This window comes from Amblyomma mixtum, chromosome 2, assembly GCF_055824585.1.
Source record: "Amblyomma mixtum isolate Tamu chromosome 2, ASM5582458v1, whole genome shotgun sequence".
NCBI classification, from domain to species: Eukaryota; Metazoa; Arthropoda; class Arachnida; order Ixodida; family Ixodidae; genus Amblyomma; species Amblyomma mixtum.
The window spans coordinates 115,433,440-115,455,223 of NC_143013.1; the positions used below are offsets into that span (position 1 = coordinate 115,433,440).

General features: G+C 46.6%; 1 protein-coding gene across 1 annotated transcript; it reads left to right on the plus strand.

Moving 5' to 3' along the window:
* Positions 1-525: 525 nt before the first annotated feature.
* Positions 526-20,181, plus strand: LOC149360653 (uncharacterized). Its single transcript, XM_089569356.1, has 7 exons — positions 526-734; positions 10,488-10,576; positions 12,533-12,764; positions 14,554-14,673; positions 15,783-15,871; positions 17,699-17,915; positions 20,136-20,181. Exons 1-7 carry the CDS (start codon positions 549-551, stop codon positions 20,145-20,147), a joined length of 945 nt encoding a protein of 314 aa, XP_089425482.1. The 5' UTR covers positions 526-548; the 3' UTR covers positions 20,148-20,181.
* Positions 20,182-21,784: the final 1,603 nt, after the last annotated feature.

Genomic DNA, 21,784 nt, shown 5'->3' on the forward strand with positions numbered 1-21,784 from the left:
AAGCTTGCGAATGGGCAGTGATGTGGAACCTTAAAGCTACAGTCGTTCACAGCTCTTGGCGAGTTTAGCTGGAAACAACCATTGGCCGTGCCACCTGCCGATGGTCCGGCGCGACGATATGTTGCCTCTGCAGCCTTTTTTTCTCTAGGCTATGCTTCGAGCTGCCGCCGCGCGATGGCGATGATATCAGCAAAAGGTAGTCGGTGGCGGTCTGCAGTGAGAGCGTGGCCTAGTACTAGGAGCTAAACACGACTATTGTTTTCGGGACGCCCGCATTCTGAAAGAAATTTACGGTCCCGACGTTGCCGTCCGTGATCGAAGCCTTCCTCACAGCCAATTCTACTGCGCAGTATCGCCGAAGCAGCCCTGCAAGACGGTCGCCTCTGACACCTGGGCCTTCTTGAATTCGGCTGCTGATCCGGCTGCTGCCAGCCTAGACCGAGGGCTCAAGAGCGGAGGACCGAAACGACACAAGACCGCACACCAAACCGCGGGTGCCTCGTCCGGGAGGGTTGTCGAGGGAGCCGTCCACTCCGTCAGCAGCGCCCATGAGCGAGGACTTCGAGTCGGTTGAGGCAGACAGGGATTCGACGACGTCGAGTCCCCCGCACAAAGAAATGGCTTTCCTCAGCGAGGTGGACGACGGAGAGGAGAAGGAAGAGAGCCCACTAACGCAGGGCATCATGACGGTCTTGGGCTCCCAGTCGAACCCACACATATGCTACCGCTACCCGGTAAGAAACTCCTATTGGTAGGTATTAGGGACACAACGAACGCTCCAAGTTCAGAAAGGCACACTCTAGCATTTTGAAGAAATATAGCAGGAAAACACGCAAGTTCACAAGGCTACAGTACGAAAAAAATCAAGAAAAAAAACCTAGAAGAATGGAAGCCGAGTGGGGCATAGAGTTTAATTGGTGAGCTATAGGTTTAATATTGGTTGTAACACGTTTGAGGCGTTTTTTTTCTCTGGAGGCGATAAAATATTGTTAACGTTTTGCAAATCAGTAAACCAGTACATTGTGCACTTAGGAGCGTGGAATAAGTTAAAATGAAAGGATGGAGCAATAGAGTTTTTCTTTGAATGTCCTGGTAAGCAGGAGAACTCATATCCGCTTCAAAAAGCGGTCACTTTCAAGGGCAGTTAACTCACATCGCCATAACGTGTAGGATAGAGTAATGTTAATGTGCTCCTTGTTTCCCTAGCCTAAGATACTGGAGAAGCGTATCATGCAAAAAATTAACGGTGCTTTAGCTTTGGCTATAGAGAGTGAGAAGGAGAAGCTTCACGAAGGTTTAGCCTGGCAAAGTCTTGTTATACTTTTCGGTCAGCGTTGCTTTGGTATTTTCTAGGCTATCCTGATGCTAGCGCTTCTCACTCGGTTTAACCGAATCTAAAGTACCGTTAATTTTCCTAGGCGCACCGACGCTTTTCCTTCATGTACTCGGTTAAAAGTGGCGTGACGTCACGCCCTATCACGTAAACGCCGCGTTTAGGCTCCTCGGCGAGCCCAAAGTCGATCACGTGACCTGGTCACCTTGACGCGGCATTGACGTCCCCGGCTTGACCGTAACATGACCTTGAAATGACATTCACCTTGACCCTTGGCCTGTCCAATTGCTTGACTGTTGGTCTGACCAATGACCATCCACCGGTTCTCCAAACTTATAAACTGAACGTTTGACCTTGGCTGAGCCTTGAAGGTCATCAGCAACGCACGGCGATCTCAGCGCGAGACCTTAAGTAGTGAAGCAACCGCTTCAAAGTCACCGACGAAAGAACTCTTACTTTACCCCCTTGAAGGTGGGGGCACTGAAGACGACATAGAATTGTTGAAAGGTGATTATGAATTAACTGCACGAAGCAGGTCATTTGGAAGCGTCAACAATGGCTTTCTATTAGTTCGTGACTTCTCACTGGCCATGCATGCATGCGAAATAACTCTGGCGGTTGCGTAACCGTTGCGCGAGCGTGTGCGGGCTGGAAGAACGGCAGCAGTACAATCGCTGGTAGCTGAGTAACGAGCTGCTGATTGTGTGTGATGAAATCATAACGGTTTTTTAGAGTGCTTCCATGAAATGCCTCAACGGCGCAGGGTTGAACATTATTCAGACGCCAATGCACGGATCCGTGCCATATGCTTATCTTAGGAGGTAACTAAAACATCACGCAACACGGCAAATGGGTTGCAGGCTTTTGTTCTCTTGCGCGGTAAAAAATCATCCCTTTTAATGCATGTCCACTTAAACGTCCCCAGAAAGGCACAGCTTAAGTGATCTCCATAGCATATAGGTTTTGTTTGGGAGCGGCAGAAAGGTATGCTTGTCTCTGAAAGGTAACACTTAAAGGAAAACTTTTGGCTACGAGGAAAGCTTTATCTCTGCCCCCCCCCCCCCCCCCTCAGGCTTTTAAGGCGCACCAAGTTAATCACGCACTCCCTCTGCGGTGTCCCAGGCCGCTTTACTTCTCCGTGTGCTTCCTGGCGGCAACAGCTACAGGTGATCCGGGTCACTGATTGGGCGCGACACACCAACACCATCTCCTGAGCGCCCCTGGTATTAGGGACGGAGCGGGCGTTGTCGGAGAGACGGCGGAGTGGCCTTGAGGTGGAGGGACGGGAATCTTGCTGGGACTCCGGGAGAATCTGCCCAGGTGACGACTCTCCCGCAGCGCCACGTGCCTGGCTGCGCGGTTAGACACCTCACGTTCTTGACGCCCAACTTGGGGCCACACCGTAGGCACGAAGAATATTGAGGTTCTTACCGCAGCTTTGAGCACGCACTGAGGGCGAAAACCACTTGGCTAGCTCCGACCATACCTTTGGCCATGAAGAACAACTCAGGTAAAACCGAGGGATACCCAGCAGGCAAGGAGTTTACTAGGGAACTCCCCTGGTAGCATGTCAGTTAGGCAAGCAGCTATTAAGTGCGCGGACCAAAGGTACAAGTGACCCGGAACAGCTCTTCCTACGCTCCAGGCGTGTTTCCCTTTTCTCCGCATAAAGGTCACTCCTCTGTTGCCCTTCATGGGTTCACTGGCCCCCAAACTCAGAGGTTGTCTACGAGATGGCACAGGTATGCCGTGGCCATTCAGTGACTTGTCGGGCCACCGAAGAGGAACTGAATGGGTATCGTGGTGCACTTTGTGGGTGAGGTGAATAGATCGCAGCTCCCCTCCTCCACGTAAAATATGGCAGCCTCTACAGCGAAAACTATTATACGGAGCTCCCGAGAAAAGCCTCACGTCTTCCGTCTTCCGCACACTCTCTTTCTCCTTCACACTTCCAAATTTTATTCGTGTTATGTGAAATACACAAGTCTTAGCAGTATCTATAAATGAATGAATGAATGAATGAATGAATGAATGAATGAATGAATGAATGAATGAATGAATGAATGAATGAATGAATGAATGAATGAATGAATGAATGAATAAATAAATAAATAAATAAATAATCGTTTGGTAGCCGCGGATGCCGCAAATGACGGTGGCCGCAACTGGCAAAGGACAGGGTTAATTGGAGAGACATGGGAGAGGCCTTTGCCCTGCAGTTGACGTAGTCAGGCTGATGATGATGATGATGACGGCAATGAATGAACACTTGGTAGTTTTACAGTTACAGCTGTTAAAGGAACGTTCCGTGGTTCTGCGCTGTTCGCGTAACACGGCACCATGTTGATGGGCAAGTATCCTGTTACGTCACGCATAAAGTCGCTGTAATGCGCAACGCTGAGTGGTCCGAAGACAGCGACGTCACGAGTCACAGCATAAAACACCACGCGCACGCTGCTGGAGAAGACAAATAATAATGAATTATCAACATTGTTTCCCCACCGCAAACTACTGTGACTAAATTTCGCGCTACCGAGTGGTACTGTACTATATTATACTATACTATACTATACTATACTATACTATACTATACTATACTATACTATACTATACTATACTATACTACACTACACTATACTATACTATACTATACTATACTATACTATACTATACTATACTATACTATACTATACTATACTATACTATACTATATCTATGACCGCAGCGGTGACCTAGTGATTGAGTATTCGCCTCGCATGTGGGAAGTGCGGGGACTCGTTCCCCAGTGCCACCGGGTACCCACCGGTGATACAATGGGTACAAGCTTCCCCTATTCTGGTGCTCGGCTGAATTAAGGGTGAATTAAGGAGTTTGCAATAATACGGTGGCCGCAACTGGCGAAAGACAGGGTTAGTTGGAGAGACATCGTAGAGGCCGTTGCCCTGCAGTGGGCGTAGTCAGGCTTATGATGATGATGATGCTTGGGAAATGTGTCTTTGACCCCACCTTGAGCAAGCGAAAATACCTTTTGCCATGGCGCTCTTTGGCCGCAGATGCCATTGCGCCATCAAAATTGACTATCATCATCACACTATACAGTACTATAGACTGGGCAACCTAGAGTTATAGAGTGCAACCTATAGAGTGCAACCTTGGTTACTCGACCTTTGAACCTGCCAGGTATATACCAGGTGTTTCAGAGAAGCCAATCACTAATTTTTTAAAAACAGGCTTTTTGTGGAAAAGAGAACCTTTTGCGGCACTGTAAAAGAAGAATTGGCGGGCATCAAAAAACAGGCGAATCATGTTAACCAGCACAGTGTTTAACTCAATTCTAATACAGATAACTTTAAATATTACCCACAGGCGCCTGATTGCAAGTCAAGGTTTGTAGCCGGTCACTAGTAATAGCCGTATTACTTTTTAGAATTTCGAAAACGCGAATACCCTCTTCGCTGTGGCTCGACAAAATTTGGCTATTTCGACTAGTTACGTGCTCTGGAGGGGTTGCTTTGCCTGCAAGCTTTTCGTAAGCGCATGTATTTTGGCACGATGCAGCCAAAATTAGTTCACGCTTAGGTCTACGGCAGCAGCGATGAAACGCAGTCCAAGGTCGGTCAGTCAAAGCAGGCTGTCGCTCTAGGCTATGGCAATGCGGCTAGGGGAAAGCCCAGTTTCTTCATAAAATATGTCCTGTGCAGGTTCTCCACAATCCGGAAAAGAAACAAACAAGCAAACAAATACATACATGTATGTATTCAAGTAGAATTATAGTTTGGGCCACATGGTTCATGATTCACAAAGAAAACGGCGCGAAACACGGGGACAAAAGAGAACCATACAGGACAGGACCAGCGCCACACTACAACAGAATTTTATTTCGCTTCCAACCTACCTTTCTGTAAGCCAACACGCTATAACGTCCGTGCAATCACGCATCGCAAACTCACGCAGTCAACACACGCAATACAAAGGTGACTAAAAGAGATCTTATACATGAAGCAGGATAATTAACCACGGAGCATGTTTTATCATGGCCATCCGGAAGAAAAAAACGAAGCAACATCAAGAACAAACAGCTCTACATCACCATGATAATGAAACGATAATGAATAAGCAAACCCTTAACAACCGAAAACGATACAACCGCATGAGTAGTGACACCAGCTGACCAGAAAAAAAGTGAAGAATGAAGAATTAAGACCAAGGACGCGTCAGAGGTACAGAAGGCGAAAGGCGTGATGAGTGCGAAATTCTTTAACAACCGGAGCCGATCAATCAGCAACCGTATGAATGATATCCGACGACCAACAAGAAACATGCAAAAAGTGAAAAAAAAGTGAAGAACAGGCTGGGACCAAAGTCTACGCAAGGGCAGAAAATGCGGACAGAAATCTGCGCAAACAACGACACATCGTCAAAAAGAATATCACCCAATGTTGAAGGGAGTATACGACAAAACGAAGAACATAAAAAATCTTTCTAGCAAAGTGAACTCCTCGTTGCTAAGCGTAATGGATGTCTTGCTGACGCATCTGCTCCCTTCCGTGCGGCGGTAATACCGTACATCCACAAGCTTTCGCACAACCTTCAGAAAGTAGCAGGCAGACATAACGTACAGGTCACAATCTCAGCCCCCTGCAAACTTTCTAAGCCTTGCGGCATGAATAACCGAGAAAAAGAAGCGCTTTTACTGTGAAACATCAAAAAAAGTTCGCATAGAGCAGGACTCGGGTTGTTTAAGAGATTCTCTTTAAGTTGCGGGATCATCTACATTGGCCGAACAGGTCGATGTTTCTATGAGCATGCCAGCGAGCCCTGCCGAAATATGCGAGATAATGAAGGCAGCTTCCTTGTGGATCACTGCAAAGCTTACAGGAATTGCCGACCTGAGTTGGAGAAAACTATCTTCTTGAGGAGTGGAATGGACAGATTCGAGAGATAGGAGGTGGAAGTCTATTATGTCACGAAAGAAGGGAGCAGATGCGTCAGCAAGCCTTCCATTACGCTTACCAACGAGGAGTTCACTTTGCTAGAAGGATTTTTGCAGGTTCTTCGTTTTGTCGTATACTCCCTTCAGCACTGGGTGCTACTCTTCTTGAGGATGTGCCGTTGTTTGCGCGGATTCCTGTTCGCATTTTCTGCCTTCGACACAGACTTTGGTCCGAGCCTATTGTTCACTTTTTTTCACTTTTTCTATGTTTCTTGTTAGTCATTGGATATTATTCATATGGTTGCTGGTTGATGGGTTCCGGTTGTTAAAGGTTTTTGCACCCATCATGCTTTTCGCCTTTTGTACCTTTGACACGGCTTTGGTCTTAAATCTTCATTTTTCACCTTTTTTTTTTCACGTTTCTTGTTGGTCGTCTGGTATCACTCCTCATGCGGTTGTATCGTTTTCGGTTGTCAAGGGTTTGCTTGGCCATGATCGTTGGATTATCAAGCTAATGTAGAGTTGTTTGTTACATTTTTTCTCGATTTTTTTTTCGTCCGGGTGGCCATGATAAAAAACGTTAAGTGGTTAATTACCGTGCTTCATGTATTAGATCTCTTTCAGTGATCTGTTGTACTGCTTGTGTAGACTACGGGAGTTTGTGAATGCGTGATTGCACGGACGTTACGGCGTGTTGGCTTACAAAAAGGCAGGTTTGAGGCGAAATAAAATTCAGTTGTAAGTTGGTGGTGCTGGTCCTGTCCTGTATGTTTCTCTTTCTTCCGCGTATTCGCGTCCTTTTCTTTGTGTATACATACATACATACATACATACATACATACATACATACATACATACATACATACATACATACATACATACATACATACATACATACATACATACATACATACATACATACATACATACATACATACATACACACAAGCACACAGACACATAGATGCAGGCAGACAAACAAACAATGGCTAAATGCGGGAAATGGCACGGAAAGTGCTAGCGCAATAAAAAATGCTCGTACGCATGCTGAACGCCTCAAAAGCGACTGCTTACTATGAATTTTAAGGCGGAAGCCTTTTATGGCACATGACACGCCAGCGTGTCCGTCCGTCCATGCGTCGGCGGCTCGCCGCGCAACAGCCGCTTGCCGGAGCCGTCGCTCATAGCCGGCGCTCCGCGTGACGTCACAGGTGCGCCGACGCCGGCTGCTCAGTCACGCAACAAGTGCGCAGTGCGCATGCGCGCGGCGCTGAATGTATACGGGAGGCGATGCGCTCGGTCACCAGACGCTCGTCATGGAAGAAGAGAAGGCGTCTTCGGCCACTGCTCAACAGCGGCAGATCAACTCGCGGGATCCCGAAGTACTCGCTCGGTACTGGGCGATCAAGCAAAGGGAACAGGGAGAGCTGAGGAAGGCCAAGCGAGCAGCCGAGAGGCCCGAAGAACACAGACAACGGCTAGCCAAGCTGAGACGCTGACGTGCAAACACAAATGCTTTCGCATTTATCCAGTGCAGTACTCTGCAGTGTTCTAAAATTTTTTCCATGAATGTATAAAATGACCCCACGCTAGCCTCACATATCTGTTTTAGCAGCGAGGAGCGGATATCAATGTGCGGGTTTCTTTTCAGACGTCACAAATCCGCTGTATAGATGTCTCATTACAGATAAAAAGAACGGCAAACTTTATTCGCGAGGAAATGAAACATCACATACCTCTTAAGCTTAAAAAGAAAGGGTCCCGAGGGCGGGAAAAACTGGGGAAAAATTTAATCAGAGTCACGCGAATGTCAAAAAACGGCAGGAGTTGTAGACCAACGTATAAAACCACGAAATATCTTACTGCTATTCAGGGTGTGAACGTTAATCTTTATAGGTAGCGCAATGCACTGCAAAGGCGTAGTTACTGACTCTAGAAAAGATAAAATAACGCTCCGTTTCAGAGTGAATATTTAGTTGCATGAAGAGACAGAAAAATTTGTAAGGGAACAATAAAGCTTACAATAAGCAGGTGGAACTGATAGAGTGGAGGTTTGAGGCTATTTGATGTGAACTGACTATGAGCTGAACCGAAAAACAAATGTCTCTGAAATGTGGTTGACAGACGGTAAAACAAGAAGACAAAGAAAATATAATAAGAGGTAATGACGCTCACGCGTTTTTTTTACGAATTAGGCACCCTTCCCAAATCAGTATAACACTACCGATTGGAGTTTGCCTGCGAAATTGTGAACTAATTTTCGTGTGCCAGAACTGCGACCTCACTGATTTCTTTACGGAGCTATGATGTGTTCTGGCTGAGAAGCAGACCACAATGGTTAAAATTGGTACTCTGATAATGCGGAAAACATCCACGCACACAGCGGCTATCAACCTGAGAAACATATAACAATACTGGATGTAAATTCTTGCTTCCAAAACATCGCTTAAGTTGTTTAACCTTTATAAGGTCCTCGTTAGCTGCACTTGCAAGGAAACCTGCAGCAGAGACACACATTCTGAACACGAGATAAGTAAAAAGGGACTAAGTTGTCCTTTAGACCACTCCCTCTCATAAAAGAGAATGCGGTAGAGGACTAGCTTACTCTCTTATTATTCCCATATAGGCTTATTCATGCTTACGGTGCAGCAGAGGTACTTTACACCTGCAGCGTATAGCGTGCACTGCTCAAGTGAGCCTGGTATGGAATACGGTAGTCGCGAAGCCAAGAAGCCCACACGTATTTTCCCCTGATAGTCCAAGGTTAGTAGAACAGCAACGCGACTGGCTTCAAATCAAAAGTTTGGCGAACTGGGCTGGTTCAAAGTAAAGTTGCGTGCTGAGCTGCCAGGCTCGGAAGCAGCTTCTTTTTCTGAACATATATGCCGAGGTTACTCTTGACATCCGTAAAAGCGCCCCAGATTTGGCACCGTCAAGTAAAAAAAAACTCATAGGAAGGTTGCCACTGTGGAACGCGATGTCCAGCGCCAGCTGTTTGCGGTGCTGTATATAAAACTGTTTATTCCTTATTGTTTCACTCCTTCTCTAGTGGAGTGCCTGTGTCATCACCGTGCTGTCACTCGTGACGTCACTTTGTCGGACCACTCAGTGTGACATGTTGGAGGGACCTCTGTCGTCATGCGTAACGTCAGTGAATGTTTACGAATAATCATCGCCAGCTGAAGCCAACGCAAACCCGGGAAAAACTTTTCGGAGGTTCCCGTAACGTGACAAATTTCAGCGCCAGCTAAGTTTTAAAGAGGGATATGGAACACTGTGACCAGAGAATATGCTGGGCGATCATTAACAAAATAGCATGGTTTCTGGAATATGGGGGTTTAACGTAACCAAATGACTCAGGCTATGAGGGACGCCGTAGTGAATAGTCAGGAAATTTCGACCACCTGGGGTTCTTTAACCTTCACTGACATCGCACAGTACACGGTTCCCTAAAAATTCGCCTCCTTCGAAGTTGGACCGCCACGGCCGGAATGAAACCCGCATCTTTTGGGTCAGCAGCCGAGTGCCAGCACCAGAGCCACCACAGCGGCTCCAACACAATAACAACTCGGAGAGGTCATTTTGCCTTTTTATGTGGTGACGTCATCTAGAGAGCACGACCAGGACGTGATTTTAGAGGTGTCTGGCTACAACAACTGACGCCCGCAGTAAAATGCCAAGATTCCTTGCCATGATTTCGAAAGGAGGCGAACAGCTACAACTGGCATCACAACCGCATCTTTGAAGTCATCTAGCGTTTGGACCTTTAGGTTATTGTGAAAAGACGAGGAAGGCAACAATAGCCGTTAAGTAGACCAGGAATAAAATAGTTCTAATGTTAAGCAGTGGGCTCGTGTTGTAGTAACTGTATTGTCGTGATATCGCATCAATAGTTCCCTAGCCCAAACCTGGAATGCTCAGTAAATTATGGAATCATATAGCACACAGAAAGGCCCAGGACACGAATATGAAGAATGCACACCCAAGCGGGCGCCACTTGCAAATGAAGATTGCTAAATTTAAAAGAAAAATGAAGAGCCTTAAAGTGGCATGAAAACTGACTTCGTGTTTGAAACCGGGCCTATGCATCGATTCTAAGTACCAATGGCGTCATGTGCGCATCTATGTGGTCCAGATTTACCCAGACAGTCGCTTTCGTTAACGTTTAATAAAACCTTTCTCACCTTACTATTGCTCTCTCTCTCTCCCTCGTCTTATCAGGTGACGCCCGTCTACATCAAGCTCCCCAAGCCCATCCAGGAGCTCGGTGACATTTACATGCAGATGGTGATGCCCGTAGACTTCAAGAGGTAATTGGTTCTGCACGTTCTCGAATTTACAGCAGGAGCCTGGAATCTCTGAATCTGTTTCCGATGGTGTTCACGGGAAACCTTCTGCCGTGGTTGCGCCAGACTTACGCGTAACTTTTCGTGGTTGAGCGCATCTCTAGCGGGCACTGTGCGCTTTTTTTATTCTGTCCGCGACCACATTTTTTGATGGGCGGGAAAAGAGACGTGCAAGTAGGTCAATCCCGTCCAGACGCTTTTGTGGAAGGCTTTTCGGGGCAGCAGCATTTTTGCCTAGATAGGAGTTTTGCGAGTGCCGAATCATTGAGGGAGTAGGAGGGCGGGGTGGGGTTTCTTGTGTCGGGCATGAAGGGGGGGGGGGGGGGGGGGGGTGAGTCTCCATTAACGTGACAGCCTCTGCCGAAACAGTAATACCGAGCTGTAAGCAGCGGCGTGGCATTTCGGTGCCTAATTTTCGCCACTCGTGAGGAAGATAACGGGGTGGTGGCAGAACCGCAAGAAAACACAAGCTGTTTTAACAATCCAGGGGATGACGATTCGAAGTATTGAAGTACCCAACCAAGTCTGGTTGCAGATAGCACAGAAGTTGCGATACACAGAGAGGCTGCCTGAACATTAATAGTAAGCTAGTAAAGGTAACGAGGGCACGGAGGAAGCCGACGCAAATACAGTTGAGGATAACATATGAGCAGAGAGCGCAGCCATCCTAATAATCCAAATTAAAAGTTTCCAATACCAGTAAAGAAGGATGCCAGGCAAGAGGACACAATCTGTTTCTTGTTCTTCAGTGCATGCTGAGAAAAACTATTCATACGTATTTATTTGGAAGCTGTACGTATGAGAGTAGTCTGGGAACACCTTAGTAACCTCTTATTTGCCAACGGCATTCCAGTGCTAAATATAGGAAGGGATTAGAGTAAATGGGCCGGAGCCTCAACGCACGAAGAAGAATGGTAAAGAAATGATCAAGAGTGGGCTAAACGGACAACAGTTTGTGATCATCAGCTAGACTTCAGAGGAAGTAACGGAATAAGTCTATTTAGACCAAGTAGAGTGACCGCAGATCGGAAGCTCGGGAAAAGAAATTACTAGGAGAATAATAATAATTTGCGGTCCAGCAGGGAAGGGGGGCTAGCACTATGACTTAATGAATACGAATTGTCCAATTTGCCTGGAGAGGAAAGTACATAACAGTGGCATGCTCCCAGTACTTCCCTACGGGCATGAAACCTGGAGGTTGACGAAAAGGCTTGGAACTAAACTGAGGAGTGCACAGCGGGCTAGAAGCAGGAGAATGGCCGGCGTAATGTTTAAAGGTAGAGTTATTAGCGTGAAGTAATGACCAAACTCGCTTTAAGTGTATTACAGATGACTGACGGACGCTTAGGGTAACAGAGTAGATTCCAGGGAGGGCAAACTTACACACGGACAGAAGAGACAGAAGGGGTGCGGATGAGATTTGCAAGTCTGCGACAATACGGTGGCCACGGCTGGGTCAGGGCAGAGTTATTTGTAGTAATTGGGAGGTGACTTTGCCCTGAAATAGGCGTAAGCAGAGTTCATGATGATGAACGAACAGGGATAGGAGAAAAAAATGCACGAAATATTCACTGGCCACTGCGGCAGTTCCTCGACCCATGGACGCTTTAGTAGTTTCCCTGAAGGTGCTCATGCCTCTATAGTGGCGTGCGTTCCCCGCAAGTCGTCGATGCTCAGGGTGACGGTGCATGCCTTTGAGCCGGGAATCGTACGGCGGTGGTCTGTGCCCGATCGCAGAAGTCTGTTGAATGTGGGCGCCCTTTAGCAGTTACATTTGTACACACAGTGAGATGGCTTTAGCTAGAAAGCCTTCAAAACTTATACATTTTACGACACCGGTTTAGTTACCCAGTTTCTCATCGGCATTTTGCTCAGCATGTGCGTGCTAGCCTATGGCAACCACGTACGCTTTTCTCGCAGGGTGAACTGGGAGTTCACCCAGTCGGCGGACCGGCACCACGTGTGGAACTGCACGGAGATCGTCAACGTCGGCCACCACACTGTGCGCGTCACCTTCCAGGATCTGGTGGACGGTAAGGAGGACAAGTACGAGTGGCACAACTCGGACGTCGGATCGGTGAGCCCAGTCTTCAAGCCGCACAGCGAGCACTTCATGCAGCTGCACTACGACAAGGAGGAGAAGCAGCTGGTGGTGAGTTGACGTGGCACCACTCAATCTCCTCCCCCGCCCCCCCCCCCCCCGAAAAAAAAAACGTTAATGCGAAGGTACTTCCAACTCTCCGCTTTGACCGACAACTCAGCCGCAGCTTCGATGGCATTGCTTGGCCTCTTACTCGTTGTATGTGCGACCAAAATCCACTCATAAAAACGAGAGTGTTGTCCGGTTTGCAAGACACACCGCATGGTACAAAAATGAAAAAAAAAACAGGCCTTAAACTAAATAGTAATAACTGTATAAACGGACGCGCTGTTGTTGAAGTAAGCATATGAAATACCTAGACAGTAGTGAAGACGGTTATGCATATTATCGGAAAGGTGAATGAATCAGTGGATGAGTGAATTGGAAAGAATATTTCGGCTCACAGCTCTTAAACTTCGTAGGTACTGCACGCGCCATTTCTACCCGGCATTAATGGCCTGGGTCATTGCGGGGAGGGGTCGGCTTGCTGGACTACGTGAGTTGTGGTTGGGTGCGTGCTAGAACAAAGGGAGAGATGTAGGAGGGAGTGAACGGAATGACAAGAGTGCCAGTTTTAAGCTCATTAAGAACGATCACCTTCTGGCGAGAAAGTGAGGCAGAAGGGCGGATTTGATGTGTATGAGGCAGCTCGGCCGAATAAGGAGAAGACCGGAAATAAAGAGGTGGGGTCTCGAACAGTCATCGTCGGAGGTTCGGACAGGTACGAGCTCATGAGCACACTAATTACCAGGGGCGGCAGCTTGTCGCAGAGAATCCTGTAGGAAGAGGAAGAAATGTCTTTAGGAAGCCAGTAGTGTGGGGGTGGAGGCAGAGAAGCGATAAATATTTACAAGCCCCTGAAGAATCGGAATAAATATAGACTTATTGAGGGTGTACGAAAGAGCCGGTGACAGGCAACCTCCGGCAGTCGCGCGTTCCAACGTGAGTTGTACGCTTGTGAAGGCTAGCTGAAGGAACGAGTGAACCGAGTATGCAGTTCGCGCGATCGTAGTTCAAATTGCATTTAAGTGCTGCCAGTATGATAGTATGGCAAATGTGTACTTTGCAATAGCACGCCTGTGTAACTGGCTGAAACACCTTTCTACTCCAGCCACCTACTTTAAACGAGAGCATTTTCGGGTGACCATGACTTTCTTAATTATGTCTTAGACATGCATGAAATCAGTAAGCTGGAGTTCGATAGCACATGTGAGGTGAAATGCTGTCTTCGTTTACCAAATAGTTCTGTATTACTAGTGATAAATTCAGGCGTGCGATTAAAGGAGGCTAATTTATTGCCTGCGCTTTGGTTGACGAGCAGGTATATATAGTGAATTATCACCAAGCTGCCAGATGGAGTTTTAATAAATTTCTGGCTCTTCTGATTTACACACTTATTATGGTGCAGTGAGCAACTTATCGTGCAGGCACAGAGCACTTGTGGCGCGTCAGCAACTTGGGTTGCAAATTAACAGTATTGGTATTAGAATGTTTTGTGGAAACAGTTAAGCACTTCAACGCAACGTGCTAGCAGACATACCACACTACTTTCACCCAGACTCCGCATTGAATGGGTTCACAGTTCAGAATTAAAACATCGTTTGGGACATGAATCATTTGCGCAGCTTCGACCATGTATGTAATAAAAAACAAAGTATCGTATAAAAGAGCTATTTGGTGATAGCCTGGAGCGTGTGAATAGGTACAAGTGCTTTGCGTGTGCAATTCGTTATCCCATCTCCCGCGCCCTGGATCAGCTGTGTCGTATGGTAAATATACAGTGCTTCTCTTTTTGTTGCAGACTCTAGTGAACGGTCGTGAGTACAACAGGCACGATATGGATGAGGGAGGCGTCGCCAACGAGTTCACTCTGTACGGCACCGTCTTCATCCCCGAACTCATCATCCCGTACCAGTTTGACGTGAGCACTCTACCTGTACTGTCTTCGGCGTCTCTTTTCGATTTTTATTTTAGTCCGGCTTTCAAGAAAAAATTGACAAAATTTCACCAGCAACGATCCCGAATATTAACCGCGAAGTCATAGGCATGAGCCAGATTACGTTCTTATTGGCGGGAACGTCCGAGGTGTCGCGTAGATTTGTTTGTGAGGAGTTTAGGACGGCGCTGATACTACTCACACGTGTTGGCGTTGACAATTTGTCCCCGGGCTTAAAATGTTTGACGGCGACGTTCTACTTGCCGGGTCTAATATCTAGCTCTTTATTTACAGCTGAAATTTATCATAGGTGTCAGTCATAGTGCTTTCAGCTGGCTCTACCATTTCGGGGCGACTTTGAGAAGGCTGAGCTGAAATTTCTCATAGGTGTCACTCATAGTCCTTTGAGCTGGCTCTACCAATTCGGGGCGACTTTGAGGAGGCTGAGAATTTCATAATTGCTTCAACATTTATGAAACCAGTCATAATTATGTAAAGCGAGGAACAAAGAAGTAAAAACCGGACTGCACAGACCAGTTCAAGCATTGTTCCTGGAAAGGCGGCTTGCTTTACGGTTTGCTGCACACTCATAGCGAATCTCTGAGGCTATCTCAAATAAGAACGATGCGATTAGTTCGGTTCAATTAGAATTTAATTCGACCCAGTCCTTTCACAGCTGACAGCTGAGGGAGCCCTCACGCAAGCTCCACCAAACCACGTGGCGTGACGTCACGTGGTTTGGTGACGCCACGTCACGTGGTGACGTGACGTCACCAAACTACGTGAAAAAAGAAAAAAAAAGAGAAACAAAAAGAGAAAAGGAAAAAAAAACAAAAAGAAAAAAGGAAAAAAAGGACGGCTGAGCATGGTGGCGGTTGCCACCGCCCCGTTTCAAAGGGGGCGCTCCTATCCACCCATCCATCCATCCATCCATCCATCGATACGTCACGGAGGAAAAGCTGCTGAGAAAATCGAGTGCCGTCAAGCAATACCTCGCGCAAAAAGACCGCGCAATATGCAACGCATTCTTGGATTAACCAAGCTAAGCCTGGGCATCTTTTTTTCCAATAGCATATTTGCGTTCTGTCCTGCAGTCGATGCCGTTCACCGTCAACTTGAACGGGCCAGTTGTGTACAACGACACCTACTCGATCCGCTTCCGCCCCAAGCCCAACGCGAAAAAGTAAGTCCCCTACTGATGCATTATGAAGTTCCTTGCTCTTTTATATACAGTGTGCCACCAAGAGAGGTAATATTGATGTAATAAATAATAGAATTTCCATGAATATAACATGGAAAGACTACGATTGGCGAGCACCCGCCACACAAAGTAGTCCTTTTAATTTGTCAAATAACGGTGGAAGCTGTGGAGATTCATCACTACTAGAGAAAGAGTTAAATATCTATAAATTATAAATACAAGGATGCCTACATACTGTGAGCTCGCTGCATAAAAGCTTTCCTGTTGGCCATTTTGAAGAAAGCAGGATGGCTTCGAAAAGGAGTAAAATTCTCAGGAACTAAAAACACTATATTAAAGAAATCAGCGCCGCCAGGAAAATGAATAAAATCAGTCAAATATGAGCAGTTTTCGCTCTAAAATATTTACACCACGTTGTACTTCACTCTAGGTGCACAGTGCGCTGTGTAATTTCGATATGTAGCCAGTAAAAACGTGGAGCTGTGTCAGTAAAGGCCGCAAGGACAGCCTGGCAGCTTGCTTAATAGTGTTCTAACCCGATTCGCGTACGCATAACTGTGGCTGTGCTGAAACGCTGCGACTTCGTGTACGGCACTGCTCTGGAGAAAGTGGCTTACAGCCCCCTGCCGCTTCATTCTCCACGCCTAACTTGACGCCAGTGATTTCTTTAGATTTCGACGGAAAACCGGTATTGAAATGTTCTTCCACAGAAAATTTACGTCAAATTTCGAGAGCTGTCCACTTTAGAAAGCGGATGACCAGCAATCTGAGAAAAGCAGAAAACTGAGGACGCCTATGGCACAGGACAGCGAGTGGTGACGCAGAGTACAGAACTCCTTGTCTTGTCAGTTTTTTTGTCTTCGGCGCGCTCGGTTAGCATGTATGACCATGTGCAACACTTGTTGGAGAAACGCCTTCACTTTTCAAGTTGTCCAAACAACATAATAGTCCTTTGATGCTGTGGCTGCTTGAAGGTTGAAGCACGCGAGGATAGTCTTCCTATCTCATTGCCCGGAACTCGGGAGAGGTAGTTCTAGTTCTCTTGGCTACCATGCCGTGGCGCATGGCTTTGAACATCAGAAAACTGCGCGTTGACATCATCTGCGACTTAAGAAACAGAATGACCACTCTACTACAGCGTAATAGGCCGCAAAGCTTAGCCATACAGGCTGGGTGCTGTTCCGTATTCCTAATAATGATGGCCTCGAAATAATTTGGAAAGCCCTGTGGCACAACCGCGAACCAGTAGACCCAGTCGTGAAGTGCAGGGTGGATCTTTGGCAAAAGTTACACCAGCAAAGTTTTGTGGCAAAGTATGGTTTTGTTCCGCAAATGCTCTCTTGAAACATAAATACCTCAGCCGAACGAAAGTAGACTTATTTCGCAAAGTTAAAAAAAAGAGCACGAAAGACGCACAATCTAAAGCTTTTCTGCAAGTGTTTACTCTGAGAAAACATATGTGCATGTCTTTTTGAAATGAGCTTCACGAAGCAGTACTGAACAATTTGTCCCGTTAGAATTTCCCTTTAATTCATTTATTTGGGTAGAGGCGGAATTCTAGAGGCGCGTGTACTGTGCGATGTCAGTTCACGTTAAAGAACCCAAGGTGTCGAAATTTCCAGAGCCCTTCACTACGGCGTCCCTCATAGCCTGAGTCGCTTTGGGATGTTAACCCCCTAATCCTAATCCTAATCTATTTATTTGGTACGCACTAGAACTCTTCGACGCTTTCTAGCGAAAGTACGTCTCGGACTCGTATAATGGCAATTATTTGCACCAATCTACGCGGGGCTGTCGTCTGGTTCCCAGGATGTCGCTGAACTTCGGCGAGATCACCTTCCATATCAACCTGGAGGAGCACAAGGAAGCGATGGGCCATTCTTCGTACGAGGAGATGCAGGTGTCGTCCCACTCGAGCTGCGCATTCATCACCCTGAACCGCAAGATCATCGACCAGTCCATGCGCCGCCTTGTCACACCCGTCATGATCATCGACGGCGACATTGAGCTCGTCAGCCTGCAAATCGTGAGTGCGCCACTAGTCGTATCACCACCTGCTGGAGCGAGCACTTCACGGCAGATAAGCGCAGCCGACAGTGACGACACCTACAATGCAGAAGCCGTAGCAGAAGAAGCAGAATTGTTAAGAGCTGTAGTCATTCTAGTTACTAAATTGTCGGCCCAAACCGGTTACTTATCACATGGCTAATGCTACAGTAGCCAAGAAGCAGATTGTAGATGGTTTATAGAGTAGAGTTAATGACTGAAAGGAAGCTTGAAATTCATAAAATTGAGCACAGAACAGCCTGCTGATACATCATATGTATAATTATTTCTAATAGGGAACTACATTTATGAAGCGCTGGCTATGCGCCACTTCCTGCTATTAGACACCTTTAGCATAGCATGTACCGTGTTACTGCTACCGTTACCGGAATGCCGGGGGGCTGCCCACCGGCGGTGAGTACGCGCTGATTGGTTCCGACGCTGCGCGCGCGAGCACAGCTGCCGGGTATGTGGCACCATCTGGCGCCGTCAAGGGAATTTATGCATGCGCATTGGCTGCGCGCGGTCTCCCGGTACTCTGGTACAGGTAACGGTAACACGGTACACGGCATGCTGAAGGTGCCTATTGATAATCTTTCGAGACCACACACAATTCCTCCTCGCATGCTGTATACTTGTTTGGTGCCGCAGTGACAATGTTTTCGGGATTTGTTCAGAAGTTTAGACAGACCGTTTCGGTTGACGGGCACATTGCTTCTAAAGTGTTAATCGCATGTCGAGAGTCTCGCATTGGTGGCGGCCATTACGAAAATGAGCCGCAGACACGACACGCGCAGACACGAAAAAACTGCAAGCCTGTTCGCGGGTCACAGGAACATTTTGCGGCACCATCACTAAACTGGTCCCCTCAATATAGCTGTAAAAAACCACTGAGACACAAGTGCAAATTAATAGCCGTAAAGCTAGGGTCAATGGCGACGACTCTACTAATCGATGATATCTGAGAAACGGAGTGCTTGGACAGTGTGGAATAACGAATTGGCGAAGCAGCCACTGGCATTCGGGGCTAGTTTTTTTTTGTTGTTCAGATGATAGTGTGGCAAATAACCGCGTACCGACAGCACAGCATAATGTTGATATCTTTAAATGATATAAGTGTGTACCGATGACCTGTGCTTTCAGCTCCAGTTCGGGTTTATCTTGCTGGGAATCACTAACAGTAGACATTGTCAGCTATTATTATTGTACACAGTAGAATTAGGAACAACCAAGCGCTTTTAGAGCGTTCAGTGCTCTTATGTATTATGATGAAAGGACTGCTCACCAGGCACCACTTACTTGCGTAATCCTACTCCGCACTAGTAATCAGCTTATTGGGCAGGAAACAAAACAAAAACTATCCACTACGCTTCAAAATGTCCGCGGTGAAGAGAAAGCTTGCGATTTATGAAAAGAACACCGCTAAGATCGAAACGAGGAAGTCTATGCCGTAGTACACCCTTAATGATAGTATTGGCTTGGCGTTACGAACGTCGCAGCTTCACATTGAGGAGCTTGCTTGTTGTGCAACTGCGCCAACACGCACAAGTAGTGAGATCTAGCATTGCATGATGGTTCTCCGCTCAGCCTTAGCCTGCTGTGCTTAAAGGGGCATGAGGGAGCGCTGGCAAGAACCTTGCGTTCAAGAAAAGCAATAAATCTGCCGCCATCTTCTATAGAATATTTCCTTGCATTCCCCTCTCTAGCTGCCTTTAACGACTTGGAGAGTTCAAATTTCCCAGTAAATTGCTTCGTTTTAATAAGAAGCAAAGCGTACGCATGAGGCACAAACTAATGCTGTAACTGAATAAGTAATGCATTGAGGTTCACTGGAGTGAAGCTGCATGAGAACAGTTTTAAGCTGCGTTTTATTAATAATATATTCTTAATATTGACGCAATAAATAATTAGTGATTGTGTTTTAAAGGCTGCTCAAGATAACTGGGTTCATGTTTATAAATGACACATTTTTTAACCGTACCGAATCTGAAGCCGATTGTGCACGTCAAAACCAAAGGCTGTGTCTTACGCAGGCGCAGCGACGATGAGGTTTGCGTAATGGGCAGATGGGCAGGTGTCCATACTACCAGTGTGTACTTAACATGATTGCGACGCACTAAGTTTTTTCTGAGAACATTATTACAGTATTAGTCTTTTTTTGTTCACTTTTCCTTACGTGGAAGCTCGGTTCCCTTTCCAGGGCAAGGGCTAAGTGCAGGCTCCGAGAACATCCAGCATCCTCCTCTGTAAGTGCCGTTATTTTCTATTTCACGTGGCGCCCAGCAATCAGTTGTTATTCAATGGCACTCTTCCTAATAACGCCTACGCTGCGGTGCGTCTGCTTCTGTAGAGCCCCTTATTAAGTCGTCTACACGCGCAGAGCAAATTGCTAGATTGAAGAGATTATCACGATACGTGGGCCATTCCGATACCCCAAACAAAAAGCAAGATAAAATGACTGTTAATAGCGTTCCACCTTCTCTTAAAGCTCAATGTCCGCTCTCTGGCAAATTTATTTCTTATTAGAATTGACATTTAGCCAGTTTTATGTGAGTAGTGTGGGCGGGCAGTATTATTCTCATTCATTTAAATGCAGATATAATTCATGTCCGCTTCTCTTAAGAAAGCCTGCTGAAAGGTACTATCGTGGGCTGTTCAATATTCTTGGGAGGGCAGAGCAAAACTGTTTCACAAGGTGATTAAATTTGTACAGCGAATAAGGAAAATCTATTCAAAGCATTGACAACAACCACCTGCACAGCCATGAATAGCATCGGGGAAAATAATGTTCTTAGACGAGAAGTAAACCTAGATTGGCTTCCCTACTCAGAAGCCACACTAAGCTGCATGTTGCTTAGGCAATGAAATATCTACCTCAGGTTAGCGAGAAGTATAGCCAAGACGCGCTTCGACTAACATTACCTTGCGCCTTTGAAATCAAAGCCTCTTCCTCAAAACCAGCGAAGTAGGTCAGTTTTTGAAGTGTGAAAGGTAAAGCCACAAGTATTGAGCAGGCATATCTTGCCGATTGTGTCTATCACTGCCAGACCGCCCTAAGAAACCGGCGACCGTGTTCTGTTCATACTTTCGGCCTATTGAGACGAGCTGAGCTGTCTAGACCGTTCCTCATTGTTACGTGCAAACGCCTACGCACAAGCGCGGTATGCGGGAGGCGAGCACTGAGGATGAAGCTTCGAGGATGCGAATCGGCCTTTGTGCGCATGTGCCATTGAAGCTGCGGAAAAAAAAACACGCTTTAAGAGACAAGAATGACCGTGGTAGCTTGATTTAACTTCCTGCATATCACGGTAAAAACGCCTTTCACTGAGCTTTGTAATGATGCCCATTTTCAAGGCTTACGATCGAATCAGTCACTGTAGGTACGGGCGTTTATTTATTTATTTATAAGTAAATAAGTAACCTGCCGCGCCCGAAGGCAGCATTGCAGGGGGGGGGGGGGGGGACACAATAACTTTTGCTCGTTTGGGTGAAAGTACCACAAGATAAAAAAAATACAATGACACAACTAAAATTAGATGAGGAAAAGCATGCACTGAAGGCGGACAATCTCGCTCCATAAATACAATGAGGCTAATGAAATCAAAGACACGCGCAAGAGATCTGCGCGCCATGTCACACATCAGATAAAAATGCACGGAATTGAACTTCCGTGCAGCGCTCAGTGACGCCGGCTGAGAGCCTGTACCCCTCTTTGATCATCCGTGGAAAGAACGAGGTTTTGTAAATATCTGTCCTACATTCATGCTATCCGATCTTCTACTGACGATCAAGCCCTCTAGAAAAAAAGTGAGGTTGAAGCAGGTATCGGTCTGTCAATGCTCAGCTTTC